Raw genomic sequence first — 20,840 nt, forward strand, 5'->3', positions numbered from 1 at the left:
GCGTGGGGAGTATGGATTTGGCATCACGGACTACCGTATCCTCAGACCACGGCCGCTTGCCGCCCATGACATCAGCGTTCAAGACCCACATCTGGGGAGTCACACGAGGAGTAAAGACATGCTGATTGTCAGGAAATCTCTACCACCCCCGTCCAAATTTTTATGCTTCTAAACTTCAGTCGAGACCCTTGACAACCTTTGTCTTTTCAGAAGCCAACCCACCCCAACTTCCTGCCTTTTCCCTAACCCCTCACTCTTGAGTCAGCATGAGGACTGCATCCCAAGATACAGCAGTGAGGGTAAGACCAGATGCTATACCATTGAATAGCAAGGATCACCAGCCGCTCTTCAGGGAACAGTGGGTTCTTCCTGCCCCCACCCCCGCCCCACCCTGCCTCCCACTGTGGTCACTTTGTAGGTTCTTTTCTTTGCGGGATTACCAAACCTTTCTTTAGTCCCTTTTTGTCGTTCCTGAGTTACCTTGAATTCTACAACAACTTGGGCGGATACTGTCAAATCCACCTCCTTTATCCAATGTTTAATTAGGTCCGAATCCAAGGTGTGTATTTGCCTCAATTCGAGTAAATCTGGCTTGTCTGCTTGGAAAGCCAGTCGTACAAGCCTTAATATCCTCAGAGAAGACCGAAGCTTAGAAGTTGAGTAAAAGATGATAGATAAGGAGGCTGGAGGAAAAACTCAAGGAAGCTTTATGCTGAATTTAAGATTGCGAATTGAATTGAATTGAATCGAATGATACACAATGTCTTTTCTGTGATAGATTTGGTTTGGCAGTGGTTGTAGAAGGAGCCCCGTTCCTTCCCAAAGGCTGCCTCAATTTTTCTGAGGATGTATCTCAAGATCAACCCTTCTCGGTCCAGAACGCTTTATGCTTCTGCTGAATAACTGTGGACTAAATTTCATCCTCCCTCCCCGAATTCACATGTTGAAGCTCTAACCCCCTAATATGACTCTATCTGGAGATAGGACCTTTCAGAACTAATTAAGGTTAAGTCAGGTCATAAGGGTAGGGCCTTAATCCAGTTGGGTTGGTGGCCTTCTAAGAAGAGGAAGGGAGAGATTTCTTTCTCTTTACACACTCACTCAGAGGAAAGGCCCAAGCGAGGAGATAGTAAGAGAGCTTCCACCAGACCCAAACGCTGCCAGAACCTCGATCTGGAGCTTCCAGCCTCCAGAACTTCTAGAAAACTAATTTCTGTTCCTTAAGCCACCTAGTCTATGGTATATTGTCATGGCAGCCCAGGCAGATTAAGACACCTGCCTTCTCTGGAAGTAGGTGAACTAATATAAATAAAACAAGAGAGTTGGGGGATGGATACTGGGCAGCTCATGGAATTAAAGAAGTAGCTAATTAGGAGAGATTTTAGTGCCTCCAGGATGGACTGCACAGTCTCATTGGCTTAGAAGCTGTTCCTCACCTCCTACCTCTCCCACATACAGGCATCTTAGATCCAGTGTCTTCATAGTCCCTTGGGCTCCTGTCTCCCCAGCATGAGACCTGTTCCTTTTGTTCTAATTGTAAAAGTACAGAGGAGAGGGTCCATTTGTCTAGACTTTGCTTAGATGCCACTTCCTTGGCCTGTCAGTTGGTCAAGGTGATGAAGGATGGGTGTGGGCTTGGCTTGCATCAGGGACCCTCACCTGGGCCACTCACGGTGAGGGTCATTGCAAAATCGGCAGGTTCCCGGGGCGCCTGGGTAGCTCAGTTGGTTAGGCGTCTGACTCTTGGTTTCAGCTCAGGTCCTGATCTCATGGGTTGTGAGATCAAGCCCTGCATTAGGCTCTTTGCTCAGTGGGAATCTGCTTTGCTTGGATGTTTTTTCCCTCTGCCCCTTCCCCTGCTCTCTCTCTTTCTTTCTCTAAAATAAATAAATCTTTAAAAAAAAAAACAAAACAAAACCCTGGCAGCTCCCTTTGGCCCACACATCAGAGCAGGAGTAGGGCAGGACCTCACAAACCAGAGGATGCCAATGACAGAGGAAAGGAGACTGGACAGATGAAATAATAAATGTCCCTCTAAAGGAACGCTCCTGTCTGCCTTCCAAAAATTCCTCTTTTCGACTTCCCGTTGCCCTGAACTCCTCTTGCCTTTGCCCTCTTGACCCTTTTCCTGATCCCTAAAATTCCGTACCCTTATTTCTGGCCCTTTTCTCTCCTCTAGCCTTCATTAAAGGTAGTATTCTGTCTCTACCTCCCCCAGAACCTATAGCAATGGCACCTTTCCCAGCTGATAACGGTGTCACATCAGAGCAGAACTTTCTTCTTTTTATTTTATTTAAATTCAATTAATTAACATATAGTGTATTTTAAGTTTCAGAGGTAGAGTTCAGTGATTCATCAGTTGCATGTAACACCCAGTGCTCATTACATCACGTGCCCTCCTTCATGCCTGAAACTTTCTGCTCTGCAAATTTGAAAGCTCAGACTTCTTGGTCGAGAATCCCTGGTTTCTTCTCTTGCAGGAGCAGGAAAGTGCTTGAGTTTATTATAGAACAGATGTCTGACAAGGCCACCATACCTTGAAATTCATGATCATGGTCTCTTTTCCCAACAGATTACTGTCCATACACATTTTCCCATGTTTTTCTTGCTATTTTATTATCTGATTTCCACACTCTCATTCTGCATCTTTTTTTTTTTTTTTTTTTGACAGAGAGACAGCGAGAGAGGGAACACAAGCAGGGGGAGCGGGAGAGGGAGAAGCAGGCTTCCTGCGGAGCAGGGAGCCCGATGCGGGGCTCGATCCCAAGACCCTGGGATCATGACCTGAGTCGAAGGCAGATGATTAATGACTGAGCCACCCAGGTGCCCCTCTCATTCTGCATCTTATCACTATTTTGTAATCTCAAAGTAGGTTACTTCTCTATTGCAAATAAAGTTCCCTATAAAGGGAGGGGGAAAGATCTAAACTGCCAAGAGATTATCTAAAGTAGATATTTAGGGGAAAAGACAGAGGGAAATAGGAAAGAAAAGAAAGGTAGTTTGGGGAAATATCTTCATTTTAATAGACACATATTAAGGATGATTGGGGTTTTTACAAAAAATCGAATCCAGATCTTCGAAGCCTCAAAAAATCAGTGTCTGTTTACTTGATTTTTTTTCATACATATGTTGGTTAGTTGTTTTTTCTTGAGATAGCATGAGCCACATGATGGTTGCAGGTTTGTTTGTTTGTTTATTTATTTGTAGGCTCCACACACAATGTGGGGCTTGAACTCATGACCCTGAGATCCTGAGATCAAGAGCCATGTGCTCTACCCATTGAGCCAGCCAGGCACCCCTGAGCTTAATCTCATAATCTACCATATTCATTATCAGCAATCTAAATTATAGCCACGACATCTCCTATTTTATTTGACAAAAAAATCCCACAACGCTTTAATACTCTGTTTCAAGTGGCTAAACCGGGAGTTTATTAAACAGATCATTTCTGTCGGGCAAACCATGTGAGAAAGAACTACCCAGGAATTTTTGCAATCCGTATCTGTTAGTTTAGATTTTTCAACATCTTTGAGTAGACTATTTCCTTTGTAATTTGCCCTGAATTCTTAACTCGGATGAGGAATGAATGGTTCCCAAGACATGTGTGTCCATCTCTGGACCTTCAAGCCAGCTTGACATCCCAAAGGCTTCTTAAGTCTTTTTCCTGTGAATGCATTTTTTTTTTTTTCAAGATTTTATTTATTTATTTAAAGCGAGTGCGAGCAGGGGCAGAGGGAGAGGGAGAGAGAGAATCTCAAGCAGACTCCCCGCTAAGCACGGAGCCAGACCTGGGGCTCGATCCCAGGACCCTGAGATCATGACCTGAGCCGAAATCAAGAGGCGGATGCCCGACCGACTGAGCCACCCAGGCGCCCCCCCTCCCCCCATGAATGCATTTTTTTTAAAGTAACACAGAATCCTTTATTTTATTCTTTTTTGCTAATAGCAAAGAGGACTTTCATTTCCCTTTCTTGTGTCATAGTCTTGTACTCTTCTCTTTGTCCCACAGATAACAAACTCAGAGAAAGAAGAAATCATGTAGAGAAACCACCTAGGGATTCTTGACTCTCAAAATGAGGGTCACATTGCGCTTTGTGCCTCTAGGATGGATGGCCTAAGAGCCAGATAGGGCCTATAGGGCCGTCAGGTTGGGTCCGTACGCCACAGGCCTGAATGGTATTTAAGCAAAACTGTTTATAGTCTGTTGCCCTATTTCATTGGGAGTGTTCACATGACGGTTTCCAGCGTCTCTTGTCAACTGAGGCAGGCCAGCACCCCCACCAGGGTCCCCTTCCCCTCACTGTCCCTCCCGACTTCCCCGGAGAGACTGCAGTCCCCTGTTGGCCGCCCTTTGTCATCCTAACGACCCTATTGTTTTTCTTAGGGCCGTGAAGTGGTTGTGCATCTCAACTGTCCCAGTTACAAGTAGGGAAACAAAGGGTGGACTCGTTTTTTAAGATACTGACCCATCTGACTTGGTGCTCTTACTCCAGGGCCCCTATAAGCCTCTGAATGTACAGACTCCGTGGAAAAAGAACCCACTGCTCATCCCTGCTGCAACTCCTATATTGTCTTGTGTGATCGGAACCTTCCTTCGGGGCTCTTGGTAATTCCCTGATAATGCCAGGGCCGGCAGAAACATCTGTACTTCGCCACGACACTTTCCCGAGCCGCGTCCTCTGACACCTGCTGTCCCCATACAAGGACAGACGTCGAAGGAAATACGAACGCGGTATCCGAGTGTCGACGGGAAGCTTTTTTGTGCTGACTGGTGGAGATTTGGGCCTCCGGATTCATTTTGATTCTCCTCTGCTTCTCCTCTGCTTCTCCCTCCCAGCCGACACCCGTGGCTGGCTCCGGCCACGTCGGCGAGTGTTTCCAGACTCCGAGCCCACGGGGAAGGCAGGGAGCGTACGGGGATGACATAGACCGGGCCTCGGACAAAGCACCGGTGATGGTCATCGGGCGACACATTTCCGGGGAAATGGTGGCAGGCTGGGGCATGCCTATCCCCTCCGTGTCCGCCACACCTGCCCCCTTCCTCCTGGGTAGTGTTTGTAAGCCGCTCTCTTCTCCGCGTCCCCACGGTGTTATTCCCAGGGCTCTCCACCTGTCTCACGCCTCCCCTCTTTTTCTCCTGTTTTCCATCAGGTGGCAGCAGACTTCCAAGTCTTCAGGTCTGTCCGGCGGCTTGCAGCCTGCGGGTGCCAAAGCTGATGCCCTCAGGGAAGAAATGGAGGAAGCTGCCAACAGAGTGGAGATTTGCAGGGTACCCTCCCCCCCACCCCCGTCTTTGCTCCTCTTTACCGGGACAGATGGGGGAACCCTAAGGGAGTCCCTTTTTCCTCACTGGCATTTTATTAAAACCTAAGCGGGAGCTCTGGTTGAGCTGAATGTCCCCAAGCTTGCCTGCTGGTGTCTCTAGAGCCTGGGGTGAGCCCTAAGAGTTGGGGGCTTCGAGGCGGCCTCAACAGGGAGGACAGCAGTGCGTTAGCAGCAGGGTTCCCGTGCATCGGGCACAGAGGAAGTAGCCTTGGTATCTCTGTGAAGCTTTTGTGAGGTACGTGAGTCCCACAGAATGGACTCTCGGCCGGGTGGAACAGTTGAGAATTTAGACAGTAGACCAACCTTGACTCGCTGTTGGTATTAAATTGTTTATCTTTTTGTTCACCTGGTAATAATATTTCCTGAGTCACTTGACCCATCTCCTGCCTCCTGGGACATAGTCAACTATGAAGTTGAAATGCTGACCAGGGAGATAGTCCGCGAAAAGAGGAGTTCCCTCTTGTTAAGAGAGGAATGTCGCATTCTAAGAAATCCATGCCTCTGCCCTTGGGAATGTCAGAAGCCCTTTGTTACACCTGTTCAGACGTTTCCCATCTTTGCCACCAATGTTGTATGGGGCAGAACTAGCAAGACCCCGTTCATGAGACTCTGTGTATATGCACATCTATATACACGTAGATATGTCCGTTCCGGTTTAGATCCAAGGAACAGGAGGATCACATTTTCTGGAAGCGTGCTGGCTACCCACCTGTTGTCTTCATCTCATACGTTTTTGTTTTTTGTTTTTTGCTTTTTTAAGATTTTATTTTATTTATTTGAGAGACAGCATGCGTGAGTTGGGGGAGAGGCAGAGGGAGAAGCAGACTCCCCGCTGAGCAGGGAGCCCCATGAGGGACTCGATCCCAGGACCCCAGGATCACGACCCAAGCCAAAGGCAGATGCTTAACCGACTGAGCCACCCAGGCGCCCCCTAATCTCATACGGTTTTAAAAGAGCGTCGGCACTTGGCGTGCAGGCATCTCTGTTCTTTGTGGCTTTTTCTAGTCTTGTCAGCTTGCCCTCTGGCTTCTCTTTTTATAGCTGCTCTGTGCGGGGTGGCTTAACCTTGCATTCAGGTGACGTTCAGGGTCAGATAGAATTGCTGTCTGGAATTAGGAACCCTGACGAGTCAGTAAAGAATTCATGATCTCTCCGCCTACAGTACCATGGACTCGAGCAAAGTAAGACTTTGAAATACTTCATCAGGTCCCAAGATACATCGTGAGTACAGCTGATTTGTCAGTTGAACTCCCATGTAAAAGACAAATACTTAGCTGGTGCCATTTGTGAAGTCTAACTCTCATGCTGATCTCACTTTGACTCTGTGTAGTGTCTACCCATTTTACCGTGGACTTGTGTTCTTTAGTTAAGAGTCCCATTTCTTACAAAATCACCCCGTAACAGACAAGAGACAGTGGTGTTGAGAGGATGCTGGATATGACTTTCCAAGTACGTCGGAACAGGAGTTTAATACCTTCACTGTTCTGTAGCTCTTTACGTGTGCTGTTTTTTTTACCAAAAAAATATGTTCAGTTCCCTTTGAAAGATTAAAGAAGTAATACGTTTTGCCATAACCAGTGAAAAAGCATGAAAATATATCAAGAAGAAACACCAGTAATTGCCCCCCATTCCTACCGAGCAACCCCTCTGTTTCCAGAGAGAGTGGCCAATTCCCCTTCTTCACCAATATTTATTCGGAATTGTTGTGAACAGTGGTGCTCTGTTACATGCCGAGTGGCCATAAAAGTGATAAAGATAAAGGAGGTCAGCTGTAGAGCCTTTATATAGACTCCCACCCCTTTTTTTCATAATCATACAAACATATGCTCATAGAGAGAATTTTCCTAGTTACTTGTGTGTGTGTGTGTGTGTGTGTGTGTGTGTGTGTGTGTTTATAGAACAGTTCTGTTGCTTATATTAATTTACCACTTGCTTTTCTCAATTAATACATCCTGGATATCTCTCCACGTTAGTAGCTATCGCTCTAACTTAGTCTTTTTAATAAAGTCCGTAGTATTCCATCATAGGGATACGTATACACCATGATTTGTGTAACTCTTTTCCTATTGATGGATATTCAAACTAGTATGTTTTGTTTTTTGCCCTCACCAGGAATGATACAATCAGCATCTTTATATTCTTATGCACTGGTAATTTTTTTTTATGGGATAGCTTCCCCAAAGTGATATTTTTAGGTCAAAGACTATACATTTTAAATTTTGATAGTGACAGTTCACTTCTCTCAAAAGGAAATAGTTCACATTCCCACCAGCAATATACAAAATTGCACATTTCCCCACATCTTTCCCTGTGATGTATATTGTTCCTGTTTTCAACTTTTGCCAGTCTGGTGAGGGGGAAAAAGCTGACTTATCTCTGTTACTGTAATTTTAATTTCCCTGACTATTAGTAATGCTGAGTGGATCTTTGTGTCTTTATTGGATATTCTTCAGATACGCATAGACATTCCCAGGTTGGCAAATTGCCCATTTGTATTGGCAATTGGACCAACGTTTCTGTTTTTCTTAAATATCAATTTATAAATTTTTTTCTCTGCATATTAGGGGTATTAAACTTTCTTCTGTCTTGTGTTGCAGATCATTTTTCCAGTCTGCTATTTGCCATTTGGCTTTGTTGATGTCTGCCATTTAAAAACTTGTTTATATACGTGTATTCCTTTGCATGGGAAAATATCCCAGGCATCTTCCACCTCAAGGTTGAAGCATTTGGTGTGGTCTGTGTTTTGAGTATTGGCCATTCCAGCAGAGGTGCAGTGGTGTCTCGTTGTTCTAAATTGTATTTCACAGATGCCGTAAGATGATGAACATCTTTTCACACACTTACTTGCCATCTGTACATATACTTTGGTGATATGTCTGTTCAGGTCTTTTGCCCATTTTTAAATCAGGTTGTTATTTAGCATTGTGTTGTTTCATCTCCAAGTATTGGGGGTTTTTTCCAGCTCTATTTCTGTAGTTTTATTTCTGGTTTAATTCCACTGTGGTCAGAGAGCCAACACTGTATGATTTCGATTCTTTTAGATTTGTCAAAATGTGTTTTATGGCCCATGATGTGATCTGTCTTAGTGGACATTCCTTGCGAGCTCGGGAAGAATGTGTATTCTGCTGTTGTTGGATGAAGTAGTCTGTGGATGTCAGCTCTATCTAGTTAATGGATGGTGCTGTTGAGTTGAGCTCTGTCCATACTGCAGTTCTCCCTGCTGGAGCTGTCCATTTCTGATAGATGGGTGTTAAAGTCGCCAGCTATAAGAGTGGATTCCTGTATTTCTCTTTGCAGTTCTATCACTTGTGCCGCATGTACTTTGATGCTGTGTTGCTAGGTGCACACGCACGAAGGATTGTTACCTCTTGTAGAATGACCCCTTTAGCATTAATGTTGTCCCTCTTTATCCTTGATAACTTCTCTCACTCCGAATGCCAGTCTGGGGGACATATAGCCAGCCACTCCCACTTTCTTTTGATTAGTGTTAACAGGGTATGCCTTTCTCCATCTTTTTACTTTTAATCTATACATATCTTTTTTTTTTTTTTTTTTTTTAAAGATTTTATTTATTTGACAGAGACACACCGAGAGAGGGAACACAAGCAGGGGGAGTGGGAGAGGGAGAAGCAGGCTTCCTGCTGAGCAGGGAGCCCAATGTGGGGCTCGATCCCAAGACCCTGGGATCATGACCTGAGTCGAAGGCAGACACTTAACGACTGAGCCACCCAGGCACCCCATAATCTACACATATCTTTATATTTAAAGCGGGTTTCTTGTAACCCACTTAGAGTTGGGCCTTGGTTTTTGATCCACTCTGACAATCTCTGCCTTTTAATTGGTGTCTTTTCATTTTTGTTTAAATAATTATTGAATATAGTTGGATTAATATCTACCATAATTGGGCGCCTGGGTGGCTCAGTTGGTTAAGCGACTGCCTTCGGCTCAGGTCATGATCCTGGAGTCCCGGGATCGAGTCCCGCATCGGGCTCCCTGCTCGGCAGGGAGTCTGCTTCTCCCTCTGACCCTCCTCCCTCTCATGCTCTCTGTCTCTCATTCTCTCTCTCAAATAAATAAATAAAATCTTTAAAAAAAAAAAAAAAATATCTACCATAATTGTTCCTGTTTTTTATTGGTTGCCCTTGTTCTTTATTACTATTTCTGCCTTCAGGTTTTCTGCCTTTTGCGTTTTACGTTAGCATTTTATATGGTTTTATTTTCTGTCCTTTCTCAGCATATCAATTATACTTTTTTGTTTTAGGTTTTTTTAGTGGTTGCCTTAGAGTTTGCAGTATACATTTACAACTAATCCAAATCCACTTTGGAATAGCTAGATACTGTTTCATTTATAGTGCAAGTATCTCTTAGTAAGAAAACGTCCCTAGTTCCATCCACTGACTTGTACATATTGTACATAAGCAGACATAAGCACAGGTGTGTTTATATGAATGTATCCATGCATTCATGTGTGTTTATCTGGATACATGGATACATTCACATAGATATGGATACATTGTTGCTATCATTATGAACAAACACCAGTTTGATTAAGAATAAGAAAAATAAAAGTTTTATTGTAGCTTCACTACCCATTCTCTGATGCTCTTCTCTTCTTTGTGTAGGTCTGAGTTTCTGACCTATATCTTTTTCATTCTCTCTTAAAGAACTTTTTTTTTTTTTTTTTAACATTTCTTATTAGGTCTATGGGCAACAAAGTTTCTTCAAGTCCCTTTTGAAGGTAATTTTGTAGGGTACAGAATTCTAGGTTGGAGGGTTTTGTTTTTGTTGTTTTGTTTTTGGTTTTGGTTTTGGTTTTTTTTTCTTCTCAACACTTTAAATATTTTACCCCACCCTCTTCTGGCTTGCATGGTTTCTGAGGCAAGGTCAGATGTAATTCTTACCTTTGGTCTTCTCCTGGCAAATGTTTTTAACCTCTGGCTTCTTTGAATATTTCATTATTATTGATTTTCTGAAGTTTGAATATGATATGCCCAGGTGTCATGTTTTTTTTCTTTTTTAACCAAAAGCCTAATATCCCAAGTCATGACTATCTAGCTAATATTTTTTAAATTTAACTATAAGGAGTGGCCACTAGAAAGAATGTTTATCTGGGGGGTAGTGAGCTACAAAACCATCTGGTCCCATTTTTGTAAACCAAGCAATCATACAAAACATATGACTGATTAAAATAGATACAAAATGATCAGCCATCATGGTATTTAGAGCTTATCTCTGTGTGGTGGGATGGCAGGTAAATTTGGTTTTTCACTCTGTATCTTTCTGAGTGTGGATTGGTTGCCAAATCAGAAAACAAATGATTTTTGAAGCACATGAAACTCTGGTGATTATTGATGTGTTGTTTTTTTTTTTTTTCCTTGTAAAGAAAATTCACTAATGATTTACATACATGGAAATTGGATTTAGTTTCCACTTTTATTTCTGACTTTGGAGTGTGGCTTATTTGGGACCCGTATTGTTAACTCAGTAAGACAGTAATCTAATTATACCTTTAAAAAACCTTGTGGTATTCCTGAGGGCACTCACAGACGGTCTGTCTGCCTTTTCTAGAATTATCTTTTGGCAAAGCTCGAATGCTGAGTCACTGACGGTGTGTTCAGTGTGACATTTAGTCTTTCAGGGGTCCCTCCTTTTCCTCTGCCTGCTGAGCCATTTTGATCCTTTGACCATTTGTGTTTTCCCTGACTTGACATACCTCCCTCAGGACTGACTGCCAATGATGGGTGTCTCCTAACCAAAGAAAGCTGCTTGGCGGGGTGGGGTGTGGGGGGGTGGATGGCAGACAAAGTCGACTCCTCTAGAACCTTTGCTAGATTCAGCAGCCCCACAAAGGCTTTCATTGCCGGGATGCTCCGATGAGGGGGAGCTGAGGCTTAGAACCCATTTTATTCCTTGGGGAAGTTACCATTGCTGAGCCTGCGTTTCTCCATCCCTTATATCAGCAAATAGTTACAAAGCCCCTACTAATGTGCAAAGCACATTTCAGATGGTGGAGGACAGACAGGAGATAAGATCCTTGAACTCTCGGTAGCCACTCATCCAAAATTGGAAATTGAGCACTTTACCCTAAGAGAGTTAGATGAGAACTCCAAGTGACATTGTGCTTGGCACTTAGATTGTTCCCAACGAATGTTAATTCATTTCCCCCTCCTCTTTCTTCATTCTTTGAAACTGGACCAAGTGTAGCATTGACTAATCTGTGCTTAAAGCTCTCCAGAGAACAGATTTCCCTTTTAACTCTGTGCCTTGGGTACAAGAACTCTTCCACACGGTTTGCCTGTCAAGGATACTTGAAGAGGAAACAGATTGCTGCTCACATCCCAGTGTTCTCACTGAGAATAGCTTAATGGACAGCTGGAGGGGCTGAGGGTTGGTGGAGTTGGTGCAGAATGCTTGAGGTTTCCGTGCATCAGGCTCTTGCTGAAGCACGTAGTGGGTCGCTTGAATTCATTCAGCATCTGGATCAGCTTTCATGTGCTGTTCTCCTATTTTCTTCAACGCAGACATCATAGATTCTTCTCTCGACTAAGCATCCCTTGTAAAGGTCTCCTACTTAAGGCTCCCAGACAGGGAGGACCTTTAGAGCTCACCTGGCTTGTGCAGACAAGGTCCACACACACGGCATGCTAAAAATCATGGTTAGTGACCGAGTCTGCATCCTTCCCAGAATGTACTTTTACCGTACTTCGCTATGGGTGTTTCTGTGGAACTGAAACCGTTCTCCTCCGGGGAGGACACATTCCAGATTCAGATGCAGTGTTAGGTCGTTGCCCCCTGATCCCACGCAGAGCTGGATAGCAAAGGACAGTTAACACCATGAGATTTGCCTGGGGCATTGACTAAATCCCGGTTTTTCCAAATTTCGGATCAGCAACCCTCCTTTGAACCTGCCCATCTGTCTTTGCCAACTTCCCCCAAATTGGTGTATTTCTGCCTCTTTCCCATATGCTTGTGATGGACCAGTCAGTGTTGGGGGCGAAGGAGAGCAAAGCAGTTCAACCATCAAGGAAAAGAAAGGGTGGACCATTTTCAGGAGTGGTGACACAGACTACAGAGATGTATGGAAGTAATTTGCACATCACTCCCCCACACCAGCTTTCCTGACTCTGGACGTGGTTCATGCTTTATAATCCCTGGGGAAATTGCCTGGCAGAGGTGCTCTTTCCACACTTACTCATTCTCTGGAGTCATGGCTGGGAAACGCGGGAATGCCCATGAGAAAAGTCCGGGCCATGGCGGGAATCATTAAAAATGAGATTAGACAGCAGTGAAGGTTCTTGCTTCTACGATGTCTAGACTCATGCATTAGCCGCTAGAGTGTTCTCTGTTTTACCTCGGTTGTGCATTTTACCTTCCACAGGACCAGCTCTCAGCAGACATGTACAGTTTTGTGGCCAAAGAAATCGACTATGCAAACTACTTTCAAACGGTAAGGGTCTAGAAAGGTAAGAGCACGTTGGGTTTGCTCACAAGAGTCAGGATGTGAACAGGAAGGAACGTGGCATGGAACCGAAGGGCGCTCGGTGGAGCACCTCATGGGAAAGAGTATGGTTTTTAACTCTTCTGTCTGTGAATAAGTCCAGTCTTCTATTTCTCCTTGTATGGGTTTCTCTAAAAACCTAAGAATAAAACTCAACCCATCTATGAAGGTGATCGCGACTCCGTGGTCTGTGGCGGTGGTTCTCAACCAGAGGGTGATTTTGTTCCCTCCTCCAGTGGATGTCTGGCCATGTCTACAGGCACTTGAGGCCATCACCATGAGGGGGAGGAGGTGCATGTAGGGAGGAGAAGTCAAGGGTGAGGCTAGGCATCCTCCAGTGCATGGGACGGTCCCCCAAAGCAAAGAATGACTCAGTCCCAAATGTCAGTCGGGCCAAGGTCACAAAAGCCGGGTCTGTCATAAACAAGGAACTTGGGGAGAAGAAGATAACCCCGCCCCCAGCTCATAATTGTTTCTCATTTCGATTTTGGCCGAAGACAATGACAAGTAGGTATACGGTGATTAATGGGGCCTGTTTGCCTGATTCTCATCGATGAAAGCAGATTTAGACCCGAGAGAAACAGGATCTGAGTCATCCATACTTGAATAATCTGGTCCAAATAATTAAGACCCTGGCTCTCTACCAGGGTAAGTGCAAGGCAAGTCGAAAACAAAATAAAACAAAACCAGCACTAATTAAAAAAAAAAACTTGAGAGAAAACATACAAATTAAAAATCCAGTTAAGTTCACGTGCCTTCTAAGCTGGGCACAAAACTCAAACCTTAAATGATTGGGGAAGTGATGGGATGATAAGGAAGGTAAAGAGGAGAAAAAGAAGGAGAAATCCCGAAAATTTTAAAATTGTAAGCACCCTGGGCTGGTAGCAGTACCCCAGCGCTGTGATCAGTGAGTGGTCCAGACCTTGAGAGGCGTTCCCTTGACCCCAAAAAAAGAACTGATAAGCATTCCTTCCAGCCTGGAAAGTTTATTTTAAAATAATAGCACTTTCTCAAGTATATTCCATTGGGTATATTTACAGAGATAATACTTTAGAATTTCTGGAACTTAATGACATTTTTGACATTCCAAAGCTTTCTTGGACTGCCTCCCTGCCATTTATGTACCATTTTTTCCCAATGTTCTGATTCTTTTTTTTTTTTTTAATTTAATTCTTAACTAGTGTTTAGTTTTTACTTGGAGATAATAGTATCTGCCCTCCGTGCCAAGCGTTTAAACGGAGCGATTCTCTCCCCTTTCCCTCAAGCACACCCAGTTGTGTGGTGGGGGTCTCAGAACAGAAATGGCAGGACTATTGCTTACCGAGGTTCATCTGCTCTTGTTAACATTTCAGCAGCTGTTTTAGTGGCGGGAGGGTCAAAACAGGGAAATTGAAAGAATTTGGGTTTTGGGGGCTAGATCATGGAGGCAGAGTAATTTCACCCCCCAAGGTCCTTGAGGATTGCGGACCAAGCCACACGGTTTCTGATCACTTATATATTAAACTGACTTTGCAGAAACCAAGATGTATATACCCTAGCATTTAGCTCTGTCTTCTAGGCAAATGGATTTTTTTTTTTTAAAGATTTATTTATTTATTTGATAGAGAGCATGAGAGCATGCATGCTCGGGGTGGGGGAGGAGCAGAGGGAGAGAGAGAATCCCAGGCAGACCCCACCGAGCACGGAGCCCAACACAGGGCTTGATCCCACGGCCCGGAGATCATGACCTGAGCCAAAACCAAGAGTCGGACGCTTCACCGACTGAGCCACCCAGGCGCCCCAGGCAAATGGATTTCTAAATGTGTTCCCCGTTTATAGTTTCCTGTTGTACCTCTGTCTGTTGCCTTTGCTTGGAGCATGGGGTGCAAGGCAAGGTAAGGTTGCGGTGAAGGCAAGCCGTCTGTGTCAGGCGCCAGGCCCGGGGTGGTCCCCCCTCATCCTCAGTGGCTCTCCTGCCTTGAAAATGTCCACTTGTTGGGGACTCCTTTGCTCCCGAGGCTAAGGAGGAGGCAAGCTCGAGTCATCACTTGAGGCGGCCTGAGAGAGAGCAGGGGACCCTGCCACCCTCCCTGCGAATCAGGTAGCACCTTCCCGCGGAGCCCCCCACGGCGCACGGCAGCTGTGCTCCCCACCCTCCAGCAAAGGGGATGCTCGCCCTTGTGTCTCCTCAGCTCATCGAAGTGCAAGCAGAGTACCACAGGAAGTCACTGGCCCTCTTGCAGGCCGTCCTGCCTCAGATAAAAGCACAACAGGGTAAGTGCAGACCTTCCTTGGAGCGGGGAGGTGGGTGAGGCCGCTTGCCCGCTGGGACGAGACCCTCAGGCCCCGGATCTCCTCCACCCTCACGCACCTCTCAACAGGCCCACGTTAAGACGAGCCTCTAGAACTTCCCATGCTGGTCCCTTGAGCCAGCACACCCACACACACACTGCTCCCCGCAGGGGATGAGTTGGGGGGTGTGCGTGGGTGTGTGTGGTTGGTGCATATCCAGCACAAAGCCCGGCAGGTCTGGACGCAGCTCACCAGCCGTCTGCCCCGCCGGGCTCCTCCCTCCTCCCCAAACCACAAGAATGGAGACTCAGCGGGGCCTCCGTGTCTTGGGGAGTCAGGCAGATCTTTGACCAGAGGAAAAGAAATATTCGAGCGTGAGTGCCCTTCACTGACTGCTGACGGGCCCCTCTCTTGCTTCCCCGCTCAGAGGCCTGGGTGGAGAAGCCTTCCTTCGGGAAGCCTCTGGAGGAGCACCTGATGATCAGCGGCCGGGAGATCGCCTTTCCCATTGAGGCCTGTGTGACAATGCTGCTTGAGTGTGGGATGCAGGAGGAGGTAGGTCCGGGGACGGCTGAACCCAGCCCCCAGCAGGTGTCTTCTCCAGGCCACAGAGCCTGCGGGATCTCCTCCTCTCCCCGTCCCGCAGCACACACATTGGTCCTGCTTTCTCCCGTGAGCCTTCACTTGGATTGTGGGAGGCTGATACCGCTGGCCCCCGAGGAACGTCTAGCCGCCCTCCAGCCGTCCTGTTTCCATATTCCCCAGGATGTGTCCAGGCTGTTCCCCCTTCCCTCCTGTTCCACTTCTTCTACACCCTCCTCCTCTTCCTCCTCTTCTTTCTTTGCTTGATGAGTTCCCTCATTTTAAAAATAGACCTTTTAACCTTTTTGATCATAACTCTTTTCTAGAGATCCCGAAAGTAGGATTGATAGTGACGTTAGCAAGCCCGTCTTGAGGGCCACATGTGAAGAAGTCCATGGGAAATGGGCGACTGTTATTTTATTGCCATGTAAACGGTCTCCTGGGACGTGGACCTCGAGTTTGGTCCCTTCTGTGGGCTATTTTAAAAATCTCTGGTCCATCTTCCTTTGATCTGATCTGAGAAAGCGAAACCAATCAGTAGCTCTTCGACCATGTCCAACTCACCTGTGGCTTGGGGGGGTTCCGTTCTACTGGTGACCTGCATTTGTCTCTTCAGCACACCCCCATCTTCATCTTCTTCTTGTCATCGTCGTCGTCGTCGTCTTCTTTCTTCCTCTTCTTCTTCTTTCTTCCTCTTCTTCTTCTTTCTTCTTCTTCTTTCTTCTTTCTTCTTCTTCTTTCTTCTTTCTTCTTCTTTCTCCTTTCTCCTTCTCCTTCTTCTTCTTATTCTTCTTCTTTTCTCCTCCTCCTCCTCCTCCTCCCCCTCCCCCTCCTCCTCTTTCTCTTTCTCTTCAGAGCTCACTTTTGTACAAGGTACAGTGGTTCGCTTGGAAGAGGTGACAGGGATTCAGAAGTAACTTTAAGGATGAAACACGGAGGGGCCAACCAAGGCGTCGCTCCCTGAAAAGCCACCCCTAGTTTGCCCGTCCCCTGAGGACACAGACTTGGCCTCTAAAAGTAGAGCCCTGCATCTCCCAGGACACACGCACGCACGCACACGCACTTACCCTGCAGGGAGCAGGGCAACTATAATATTGGGAGATGGTGATGGGGAAAACGCATCGAGGAGATTTTGGAGGAAGGGAGCCAGGGAGACTTTGTGTTTGTTCCTTTTGCTCATGTGCCTTTGAGTTGCAGGGCTGTGCACTGACCCCCTGTGCTGTCTTAGGGACTCTTCCGAGTAGCGCCGTCTGCCTCCAAGTTGAAAAAGCTGAAGGCCGCTCTGGACTGCTGTGTGGTGGATGTGCAGGAGTACTCAGCAGACCCCCACGCCATCGCAGGTGGGCGCCCCCGGCCCCTTAGCCAGGGGCTCCCTTGTGCTGGAGAGGCTCACGGGGAAGGGCGTGTGGTCACATGACCCTCGAGCCAGTGGCTTCCCAGCATGCGTCAGATGTATCCACTCAAGGCTCAGTTTTAAGCCTGATTGCTGGGGCCCCCTGAGGAAAGATCTCCCCAGTGCGCCGAGAGCAGATGAGGTGATGGTGGGAAATAAGAGGGGGAAACCAACGTGATTGGCTGTCCAGGTCCCGCTGCCCTGCCAGAGCCTCCGATCCAGTCACGTGGGAAGCCACTGTGTGGTCGTGGCGTGTGGGTCAGGGGCACCCATCCCCCGACCCACGTGCCACGGGTGATGCCGCTGGTAGGACGCGTCTATGCCAGCGTAAAGTGGCTCAGAACCAATATTGTGTCGATATCCAGGAGCTTTGAAATCTTACCTCCGAGAGTTGCCGGAACCTCTGATGACCTTTGAACTCTATGACGAGTGGATTCAGGCTTCCAAGTGAGTACACCACGTTTTGGAATGTGTGATTGGGTGGCATTTATTTGGAAGTATTTATTGAAATTAGGAAAGTGTGCGACCTATGATCTTACAACTCCACTTCTTGGTATATATCGTGGAGAAGTGCTCATACTTGTACCCAGAGAAGCATGTACAAGGATGCCGATGACAGTGTTACTTTGAATTGCAAAAGCTTAGATATGATTAAAGATGTATTGGTGGGGGGACCAGGGGCATGAAGAAATAAACCATGGCATATCTACACTGTGACATACTCTGCAGTGCTTAAAAACCCTGGTCGAGGGGCGCCTGGGTGGCTCAGTCATTAAGCGTCTGCCTTCGGCTCAGGTCATGATCCCAGGGGCCTGGGATCGAGCCCCGCATTGGGCTCCCTGCTCTGCGGGGAGCCTGCTTCTCCCTCTCCCATTCCCCCTGCTTGTGTTCCCTCTCTCGCTGTGGCTCTGTCAAGTAAATAAATAAAATCTTTAAAAAAAAAAACCCTGGTCGAGCTATTCCTGCTAACACGAAAAGATAGGAAGACTTAACTTTTCAGTGAAATAAAACAAGTTAATAAGGACACATATGATATTCTGTTTTTTTTTTTTAAAACACAACACAGTCAAAACCATACAATTTTAGGAATGCATCTATAGATGCATAAATGCATAGAAGGTTCTGGAAGGGCTCACACAAGCGGATCGTCGTGATTCCTTCTGGAGGGAAGAATAGAACAAGGGAGGGGCCGTAGGGTCTTCACTCTTACTTGTAATCGTTACAAATATATTAATAACGGCTCATTAGTAGCTAATATAAAAGCTTGACATCTGGTCTGCAGGCTGCCCTCAGCCGGGTGCCTCAGAAGGGACATGATTTCTAGAGCTCTCTAGTCGTAGGTTTAGTCTCAAAGCACAGCCAGCTTAGGTTGTCGGGAGGAATGCTCGAGTATGCATGTGCTTCTTTGGGCCCTGCAAGAGCCCAGCTGACCTCCAAGGGAAGCCAGGCTCTGTGTGTGTGGCATTAGAAAACCCACCAGCTGCAGTCATGTTGCATGGCGCTGGCCTTTTTTCCCCAAGGTAGAGTAGAGACTGTGCATCAGAAAAGCCAGGCTGATTACCGGGCGTGCTTACGTCTCTTGTGGAGCGTGGGTGTGAGCTCCATGAGGATACTGATCATGAGCGATACCTCTGCCGAGGGTTTTTTACAGGCTTGTCACTGTTCTAAGCTCATTATACGCATTTAACTCGTTTAGTTGTCACAGGAACGAACCCTTTGAAAGTGAGTTGTGCTGTTTTCCCCAGCTTACAGGTGAGGAAGGTGAGTCCCAGAGCAGGTGTGTGAATAAATGGCAGAATGAGGATTTGAGTCCAGGGGATCCAGTCTGGAACCCATGTGCCTAGCTACAGCACTTAACGCCTTTCTAGAGCCACTCAGTGGTCCTAGGGATGAAGAGAAATGAGACTGTATCCTCTGATGGAAATGGTCCCTTTTATTTCCGGGCCGTATATGCAATCTTGATGATAGAGGAGCTAGAAAAGGGAGGACAGCCAGGGCATTGGGATCTAGCCGGGTCTTGGCAGCGTCTGCCCTTTCCCCTCAAGACCCTGATTGGAAGCTTGAGATCAACCAGACCCTCTGCTGAGCACTTTGTACAGAGGCCCCCCTATACCGCTCTTGCCGACTCCAGGCGGGAGGTCGTCCCATGAACCCATTTTACAGATGAGGGAGGTGAGGTTGCACAGAGATTCAGTAGTTGGCACAAGATCACGGGCAGGATGGAGCTGGGTCTTTAATGACCTCCCTGCACCAAACCCTCCTCGTCCAGCCTGTGGTCAAATTGCAGCCGCCTCGCGAATAGGATCTGTTCACCTTTCCATTTCTAAAGGCATGTTTCGTTTGCACTTCAGAGTCCTAGGGAAAATGTGTTTTGGAGAATGCTTACCTCTTCCTCAAGGCTGAACTGAGAGAAAAGAGAGGTTTTCTCCCCTTGGTCAGGATCTGTGGGTGGACCTGTGGGTACACGGCAATGAAGTGTGTGGGTGATGGTCACCGCCCTCAGGGCCCCAGGTTAAGGGGTCAAAGCTGAGCCCTCACCCAGCTGACGTTTTCCTTTTAGTTTTTCTGGAGAAAAGATTCTTGGAGCGGAAAGGCCTTCCTAACCATGTGTGCCTTGTAGATTTTCATGAGAAGCATATATAAAATGTAGTCTATAAGTAGTCTCTTTTAATCCTTAGAGGCCTTATTAAAATTTAAAAAAATAAATAAAAACCCTTGGAGCAGACCTTTTGTAGAGTGGAGAATCGTTGGTTCGTGGAAATTATCCATCTCTGAGTTAGCTCATGAAGGTCAGATTTCCGTATGTGTATTTTGAGCTCATATAATGTACCGATTCAAAAGGTGTTTGTTGGGGGCGCCTGGGTGGCCCAGTCGTTAAGCGTCTGCCTTCGGCTCAGGTCATGATCCCAGGGGCCTGGGATCGAGCCCCACATCGGGCTCCCTGCTCGGCGGGAAGCCTGCTTCTCCCTCTCCCACTCCCCCTGCTTGTGTTCCCTCTCTCGCTGTCTCTCTCTCTCTGTTGAAAAATAAAATCTTTAAAAAAAAAAAAAAAGTGTTTATTGAGCACCTATGATGCGTCAGATGCCAAGGAACTTTAAGTACCATCTACCGAACTGGACAATAGGCTGCCCCACGGTGTGAAAGTGGGTTGAGCTCTCTTGACGGGTGTGTTGTATCCTGGTTTCTCTGCCAGTCTCCCTCCTGACAACCCCACGGCCCGGCCTTGCTCTAGAGCGGGTGTCTGGCTTCTTCCCTCCTGCCCCCACCTGCTCCCCTGGCCTGCATTCACCTGAGACCTGTGACACGTGCCGGGGAGGTCTGCAGGACAAGACGGGGGACGCGCAGAGAGGGAAATAGTCGTCACTCAGCACTTGACTAATAATAGCTCGCCGGGAGGGTCCTTCTCATTCTCCAGCTGGTTAATATGATTGCCAGTGAGATCTGATTGACCCATGCTGAGCCAGTGGCTTTCCTGTCTATTCCCCAGTATTCAGGAGCAAGACAAGAGGCTTCAGGCTCTGTGGAATGCTTGTGAAAAATTGCCCAAGGCCAATCACAACAACATCCGGTAAGTGGACGGATCCTGGAGACGCGGGGTCAGGGTTATTTAAGCCGCGCACACACGGTGTCCTGGCTAAGGGTCATGGTAACTAGCCCGTGTGGCATTTTATGGGGTGCCGAGCTTGGTTAACGCGCATGGTCTCCTTTCAACCTCAGACGACCCTGCGAGGTTGTTAATGACCACGTTGCCAAGGAAGGAACAGAACGGAA

General features: G+C 46.7%; 1 protein-coding gene across 6 annotated transcripts in view; it reads left to right on the forward strand.

Annotated features, from left to right (window-relative positions):
* Positions 1–20,840, forward strand: part of ARHGAP44 (Rho GTPase activating protein 44) — a 160,853-nt gene that overhangs the window by 111,952 nt on the left and 28,061 nt on the right. For all 6 annotated transcript variants that reach the window (XM_036067681.2, XM_036067682.2, XM_036067685.2 and 3 more), the window contains exons 7-13: positions 5,152–5,269; positions 12,704–12,772; positions 14,995–15,076; positions 15,522–15,649; positions 16,905–17,016; positions 17,435–17,516; positions 20,557–20,637. In XM_036067681.2, coding sequence (XP_035923574.1) covers positions 5,152–5,269; positions 12,704–12,772; positions 14,995–15,076; positions 15,522–15,649; positions 16,905–17,016; positions 17,435–17,516; positions 20,557–20,637 — 672 coding nt within the window. The remainder of the gene's footprint in view (positions 1–5,151; positions 5,270–12,703; positions 12,773–14,994; positions 15,077–15,521; positions 15,650–16,904; positions 17,017–17,434; positions 17,517–20,556; positions 20,638–20,840) is intronic.

The sequence above is a fragment of the Halichoerus grypus genome, chromosome 2 (genome assembly GCF_964656455.1).
Source record: "Halichoerus grypus chromosome 2, mHalGry1.hap1.1, whole genome shotgun sequence".
Taxonomy (NCBI): Eukaryota; Metazoa; Chordata; class Mammalia; order Carnivora; family Phocidae; genus Halichoerus; species Halichoerus grypus.